This window comes from Berghia stephanieae, chromosome 4, assembly GCF_034508935.2.
Source record: "Berghia stephanieae isolate SIO BIC M18660-M18661 chromosome 4, UCSD_Bste_1.3, whole genome shotgun sequence".
In the NCBI taxonomy this organism is placed as follows: Eukaryota; Metazoa; Mollusca; class Gastropoda; order Nudibranchia; family Aeolidiidae; genus Berghia; species Berghia stephanieae.
In genome coordinates this window covers 67,199,207-67,207,493 of record NC_088363.1, presented here as the reverse complement: position 1 = coordinate 67,207,493, position 8,287 = coordinate 67,199,207, and the positions used below count along the sequence as shown (strand labels likewise).

Genomic DNA, 8,287 nt, shown 5'->3' with positions numbered 1-8,287 from the left:
CAGGCGGAGAGTACTTTTTCAATAGACTAGCGCCCTATCCAAAGCGTAGAAAGCAATAGCTATTGTCCGTTTCACGCTATAGAAACCGGGTCTTGCGGCTCCGAGGGACTACTACTTTGATACAGTAGATGAGACGCTAGTAGTCTGCCGCAAAGTACTTTCCGACAGATAATACAATAGACCCGGTTATCTTACTTATGCTGGGTGGACAGAGGGGCAAAAAAAAAAAAAAAAAAAAAAAAAAAAAATATCGACTGACCCAGGACCAATATTGTAGGTGACGTTGCTTGTGTGGAAAGTGCTTTACCGAATCAGCTTTTTAGACGAGAAGTTGTTTTTTTAAAGCTTCATTGTAATACATGCTTTATTTTTATTTTTATTTATTGGGGCAGCGTGGCTCAGCGGTACGGTCTTTGCATCGTACCCGAAAGGTACCGAGTTCGTTCATCCGCCGCTGCGCTGTTGTGGCCTTGAGCAAATCACCTCGCCCTCGCTCAATTTGCGGCGCTGCACTCCGGCAGACGCCTTGGTTATACCAGTCTTCCTTTGGAAATACAATTTCCCGTATGGATGATTAAAGGAAATTTTGTTTATTATTGAAAAGTAACTAGGACATGTGTTGGTTATGTTCTCTTCTGTCCTCCTTTTTCTTTTCTTTCTTTTTCTTTCCTCTTTTCCCCCGTGAAAATTCGAGAAAAAATATTAAAGATTCATTTATTAGTAAAAATCCCGACTAAAGTTTCAGCTTAATTAATTGACATTCTGAAAGTTTTTAAATTGAAAGGAGAAATAATACGATGATGTTAGGTAGCTAAACTGACAAATGAAATGATGATGAATCATAATCACACAAAATCGACGATTTTATAGAATATCTTATCCTGTCTTATTTTGCTTTTTGTTCGTATTTCCTCTAAGTTAATTGTGTACTGATTGAATTCACCTCTTCGTCAAATTCTACAACCACAAAATAAAGAAGAAAAGAAGAAAATAAAAGAAATGATAGGGGGGGGGGGGGCTCCCGATAGCTCAGTTGGTAGAGCACTCGCTTCAAACGCAAGGGGTCCGAGATAATAATAATAATAATAATAATAATAATAATAATAATAATAATAATAATAATAATAATAATAATAGATCTTTATTGTCCATAAATATGGCAATTTATCATTTAGTTTCACTTGTTATAACGTTAAATGATATTAAACATTGAACAGATATTTCACTCCTACTTATTCTCTCTCTCTCTCTCTCTCTCTCTCTCTCTCTCTCTCTCTCTCTCTCTCTTCCTCTCTTTCACACGTGCGATATACACAACATAAGATCCGGGTGAAGATGAGATTTTTTATCCAACCCCCCCCCCCCCTGTCCACCCACCAACCCAGCGCTGGGTTCTATTAGATATGGCGGAAAGTAAATTGCAATAGACTAGCGTCCGATCCAACGAGTAGCAAGCAATTGATATTGTCCATTTTAGGCTATAGAAACCGTGATAAACTCCGGCTCCATGGACTTAATGGTTATGAATGACTATTTAATTTTTCTTTAGCACATCAAATCTTTTTAAATGAGAATCAACAGCATTTGGACTTTCTTCACAGTTGATTCATGCCAACAACCCGTTATGTCATTGATGTTCTCTGTGTTTCATTGTATGTGTTTATTAGTCGTTACTTCTGAAACCGACGGAAAATCGCCTAAATAACGCTGCTACTCATTCTCAAAGGGAAATGTTTAAAATGAAACAAACGACTTTTCTTTTCCATTTGAACGACTTCCAGTCATAAAGAGGATCAGATTATATAAGGCTGCGATGACAATACTAAAATTCATCGATAAAACATCTCTATAATACAAGATCTTGTATCTTTCTATGTCCAGCGAGACAACTGAGATCTTCAAAACTTATGTAAATTGAATTCTATTTTTGAAATTATTTTTTGGATCATTCCAGACTACTAACTTTGACATTACTTGAGGGTAAGAAAATTGGAAAAAGTGTGCCTCGTAACACTAAAACTGAAGTTCTAAAACTAAAATGAGCTGAAAGACGGCCAGTGAGCCGTCAAAATATAATGTAACCGTGAAATATATTTATGCAATTTCGGATATCAAATACAAATTCCAAGAGTAAAAAGTATTGATTTAAATGCAATATACTTAAATAAAATTGTTGAATCGAACACAATGGCAATGTATTGTTTAGCTCACGGCTGGAATAAATTAAAGTCTGTTGACAAACTTTTTCTTCCGATTGGGCAGATTAAATGCAATGAGTTCATTATTATTATTATTATTATTATTATTATTATTATTATTATTATTATTATTATTATTATTATTATTATTATTATTATTATTATATCATCATCATTTTTAATAATAATACTGACAACAACAACAACAACAACAACAACAACAATGATAATAATAATAATAATAATAATAATAATAATAATAATAATAATAATAATAATAATAATAATAATAATAATAATAATAATAATAATAGAAATAATGATCATGATGATGATGATGATGTACATTTAATATAGCGCTCTCTATGCAACTGCATCTCAAAGCGATTATTATTATTATTATTATCATCATCATCATCATCATCATCATCATCATCATCATCATCATCATCATCATTATCATTATTATCATTATTATTATCATTATTATTATTATTATTATTATTATTGTTATCATTCTCATTATTATTATTATTATTATTATTATTATTATTATTATTATTATTATTATTATCATCATCATTATTATTATTATGATTATTAATATTATTATTATTATCATTATTATCATTGTCATTATTGTTATTATTATTATTATTATTATTATTATTATATTATTATTATTATTATTATTATTATTATTATTTTGTTGTTTTTTTTTTTGTTTTTTTTTTTTTTTTTTTTTAAATTCCATTAATTTATTGATTCATTTCTAGATATATTTGAAAACCCAACCACAAAAGTGAAATAGGAGTATTTATAGAAATTCTTCGACATCATTCTTTTGACATTTCTTGCAAAAAAAAAGTCATAAATCATAGATTCATTCTTATCAACATTTCTATAAAATGTCAATACACAGCTTCTTAAGAACTAATCCTGATTTATCTGTAAATTCAAGGAATAACTTTAAAATACTAAGAACATTGGTAATGATATATCAATATTCATCCCCTCCATTTTCTTTTAGTCCATAATACGACAATATATTATCAATCTACAATAATTCGTTTATTGAAGAACATGGAATGTAACACATTTGGTTAACATTGCATATAGACGTCTAATGTGTTTTTAAAAACAGCGGCAGAATGTGGATTGTGTGCTTTAATTAAACCGAATGCCTCCTATTTTATCTTTTCGTCCGCGTCGCAATGGTTAGTATAGAATAATTGACGCATTAGCTACTTTACATTTATTACAAATTATTGAGTAAACTGATTGGGATTTGAATAATGATCAAAACAAAAAAAAAGTCTGGACAAATTTATGATAATGTTTTTTTTTCAATCAGTAAATAACACTGTGAAATTGAATGTAAGCTTCACTTTAATTTACGAAAAGAGATAAAATGGACGATTTGGGTTTTTCCTTTATTAAAAAAGCAAGACAGATGAAACACTACAGACGAATGAGACAATGTGGTAGTGGCGTTTTTTAAGATGAATAAACAATGTTTTTGTTTATTGATCTTAACAACGCTATTATCTCATTCGTCTGTAGTGTTTCATTCGTCCTGTTTTGTTGATAAAGGGGAAACCCGAAACGTCCATTTTATCTGTTTTCGTATATTAAATTGAAGCTTACATTCAATTTCACAGTGTTATTTATTTCTTCGAGCTTCGAGCAGCATTATTTACATTTTTTCAATCAGTGGAACTCCCCATGGGGACCGCTTATAAGAACAAAGAAAACCATGCTCAAGTATTGCGAAATAAATACTAAGCTACCCGATTCTATGGTAAATTAAAATGAAAACTTTAAAGAATAACTTCCAAAAAGAAGAAACTGTACACGTGCAATAATATACGATTCTTTAATCTCTTTGTATTTATTAAACGAGTTATTTTTATCGTGCCCAATAACACGAAAGATCTTGTTTTAATGTAATAGGGTTACGAATACCTTATTGATGTCATTCTGTATAATAGTGGGATTTGAACCAGGGACCGTAGCATTGTATTGTGTGTTTGATGGAATGTCTGATTGTGATTCTACGCAAGATTACATTCACTCAAGTGTATCGTGTTACAGTTACATGGCGTCCTGTTGTATGAAAGTGTGAACTAACACTTCCTCTCTCTCTCTCTCTCTCTCTCTCTCTCTCTCTCTCTCTCTCTCTCTCTCTCTCTCTCTCTCTCTCATTCACTTTTTCTCTCTCTATCTATCTATATATATCTATTTATATCTATCTATTTATCTATTTATCTATCCATCTATCTATCTATTTACCTATTCATATATCTATCTCTATCTGATTGTTGGGTTATGCACTAGTTGATTTATTTTTGTGTTGTAGAAGAGATAGTATAAGATATTAGCGAATACATGCACATATATATTCATTTTTGATTTTTTGAAATCTTTTGATTTGTATTGTCTCAAATGTATGACAGTATTGTTAATTTTAATACTGGAATTACTGAATAATCAATTTTGTTTATGAGTATTGATTGTTCGCATGAAATTGTGAATGTGTTCAATGTATTTGATTTATGTCATGAGCATTGTTAATATGAATATTAATCGATGGAGATTGTATATTAATATTTGATGCTGGAATTACCTTGCTGATTATTCGTCTGAGCTCTCTCTCTCTCTCTCTCTCTCTCTCTCTCTCTCTCTCTCTCTCGCTCGCTCGCTCGCTCTCTCTCCCTCTCTCTCTCTCTCCCTCGCTATCTCTCTCTCTCTCTCTCTCATTTATTTCTTCATCTACCTATCTGTCCTTCCCTCTTCCTGTCTCTCTGACTCATACCTACTCTTCCTAAGACTGTTTGGTTCTGATGTTATCTTCTTTGTGGTACATCCCTGTGCGCTCATTGGTGAGAAATGTATTGAATTTGAATATTCATGCGTGGTAGACGCTAACGGTATATCCGTCTTTTGTGTAGTTGTATATTTGTGAGTAGAATGTGTTTATCATTTCCCCTCACTCCCCATCTCGCCCCTTTGTAAGTTGCAGCGATTGGTGGAGAGCGTAGTTACCTAATATGGACATAGCCATCCCGTTTGGGTGGAAAGCTTGATTTTTATAGAATTTTATGTGGTTAAAGTTAGCAACTCTTTCAACATTTCCTTATATGGAAACTAAAATTTCACCAGGGCTTTCCGCCCACATACCTTTTAGGCCTTTATAAAGAGCAGCAGTTCTGTGCAGCTTCACTCTTGCTTTTACTTTATTAAACGATATATTATTTTAGTGTAACTTAAGTTACTTTGCTTATTTCATTCCTTAGTTTATCTCTGTGTTTTTAATTCCTCTTTTTCCAAGAGTCAACAATCCATCTGGGAACCGGGACGTGGCTTGATCGAATACCCTAGACAGATAGAGGCCACGTTTACTTAGTACCTTCAACTACAACTCCTCCTCCTGCTCTCTCGAAGTTTCCGCTTCCAAAAACTTTATAACATCTTTAATTTCTTCAATTGATGATTTTGCGCCAACATCCTGCGCATAACATACATTCACCCATTAAGTGAAGTGAATAAGTTTCCAACATATATACACCCATCAACTAGTAAAAACAAAGTTTCCATCCCTACTACATTAACATCTCATAGACTAGACGTCTATGTTTCAGCATAAAACTTTTTTTAAAGTTTGGGGTCATATTAATAATATGTCGATGAAATATACGTTTTCGGCAGAGAAATCGTTATAATATTTGCTAGAGAATTTGCGCTAGAAAAGTTTTATATGTATAGTCTTGGGATAATAAAAGTAAACTATCAAATACTTGACACCTTCTAACTAGGACGCTATTATTGTTTATTATCAGTGTTTTTTCTCCACAAATTTGATGAGATAAAGGGTTCCTTGAAACCATCGTCACAACAGGGGACCGAACCAAATTTTCCGCGTCTTCTTGTCAAGTTGAGGTTAGTTTCTACGTGTTTAGTGTTTAGTTATCCTTTGCCTATTGAGCTACGTGATGAGGACAATGATAAAAAAATTAAGGCAGAGAAAAGTTCTTTCTTGACATCGAAAGATGGATAAAAATTAAAATATAGAATTTTTTTTTCTCCAAAGAATAATGTCTTCTTTGTAGTTTTTTTTTTTAAATTGAAGATTAAATACTGAATTTGCAGGTCTGGTAACCCAAATCATGATAGGCTCATTGTTGAAATGCAAATAGGCTACTCTCAAACCCACTCCAAATATTGTCCATCCCAACAATGTTTAAAAAAACAAACCCATAATCGTGTTCGGTTATCAGACTTCACATGTGTGCATGTAGGTTGAAATATTTGTTTTTAAAATATGTAAACGTATTTAGACAAATATCTTACAAACGGGTTATAAAGACTTCAAGATTTAAAATATTCTGCTCTGATATTTTTCAAGCAAAATGAGGATAAGAATGCAAAGTTTTGTTCCTCTTTACACATTTGGAAATTATAATTTTCTATGCCACGTATCGCATTGTTATTAATGCATTGATCAAAATTGTCACAATTGACTTAATCTTTAACGCACTTTACAACCAGGGGGGGGGGGGGGGGGGGGGTGAAAACAATTTCGTGACACAAATTAATAACCAGTTGCTGTCCGACAAAGTGTGAGCGAAAAAAATGTTTTCGGATTGAGAAAATTATTATTATTTTTATAATAAAAACATCGTAAATAAAAGTGGTAACAATTAGTGATACATCTAAGATATACTTTTGTGGTAAGCTACACACTGGGTACAAAAGTTTCAATTAAATGGCAACTCATGACGTGAGATAATTGCTAAGTCTAAACCCTTGGGTAAACTTAAGATATTAACGACAAAAAAAATGCATTTGAGAACGGAAACAATATGAAGATCAAATTATTATATCAAGTTACATTACTCCAAATCTTCAGTGAGCAGAAAATCTATTTGCTTAAAGAGCCATGAATTGTTCAAGTAAGGCTCACATTTGTAATCATCCCTACGATGCCATTTGTGAAAATGCTTTATGAATATTTCAATGTCACAGACACGCCGCTATTAAAAAATTATTTCTGTCCTTGGATTTTGATCTGGTGGCAAAGAATTATCTAAGTGTTTTCTTTAATTCATGCTTTTTGTTGTCTCCTTTATCGATTTATTCTGCCCCGGATCGGACGTGTGAAATAGTCTATGAATAATGAGTGACTTATTATTATTACATCAACAGTCCACGGAAACAAGCAACTGAGGCGATGTATATTCTAAGTAGAAACACGGACGAGCACGGCCTACTGAAATATTGAATCTCTGCCATCAAATTACCATGTAGAAAGAACAATAATATTAATCTTTAACTTATTTACGGTTACGGATGCTCAGGAGCTGGGTTTATTCATTCGTAATTACAGTTTAATAAGTCAAGATGTTGTTATTATATTGGCTAGAATTGGTGATTAAATATTAACGAATTATTTTTATTGTTAGTTTAATGATGGAATTTTAATATTATCATGTCATTGGTAGAGTTATTGGAAGCTTATGCTTGGAAATTGAATGGTTGTAAGTTTGATTTGATCTTCTTTTCTGTTTTGTTTTAATCCTACCTGGTGATGAGTAACTTGAGGGTGGTGGTACAGGCCGTAGGATGACATTTCCTCCAGAAATATTTGATGACTGTCAGCAGCAGCACCGTCCGCACACAGAAGTAGTCTGATTAATGTTGCATGCGCCTATGACTCCCCGTGTTAAGGCTGCTTGTTGTAGACAAGAGAAAAGGTATAGAGAGATACGACTACCTGCAACAGGATTCAAGAGCCGCGCAGAAAAGCTCGTAAATTATGAGTGAGTTGGTTGCTAAGCACTCACATTTTAACTCGACATGAATAATAGCTGCTGTCTTGTTTCAACGAATTTAATTGTCTTGTTGTTGGACCGCGTTTGATTGGAGGATATTCAGAGTATGGATTGGGGGAGAGAGGGGGGGGGGTGATTGTGATCGTAAAAAGGAGATAAAATAGAAGGTGGTAAGAGCCATTGGGGAGAATGTGAGTAGGGGGGGGGGGGTGGGTGGTGGTGGTGCTAGCTGTCACAAGACGAGCGGCACGTGGAAAC

The 8,287-nt window shown here is 33.1% G+C and overlaps 1 protein-coding gene across 1 annotated transcript in view; it reads right to left on the bottom strand.

Moving 5' to 3' along the window:
- The window catches only part of LOC144971079 (brain-specific homeobox/POU domain protein 3-like), a 49,467-nt gene extending 41,448 nt beyond the window's left edge, over positions 1 to 8,019 (bottom strand). Inside the window, exon 1 of the mRNA XM_078911428.1 lies at positions 7,780 to 8,019. Coding sequence (XP_078767554.1) covers positions 7,780 to 7,827 — 48 coding nt within the window. The 5' untranslated portion in view covers positions 7,828 to 8,019. The remainder of the gene's footprint in view (positions 1 to 7,779) is intronic.
- Positions 8,020 to 8,287: the final 268 nt, after the last annotated feature.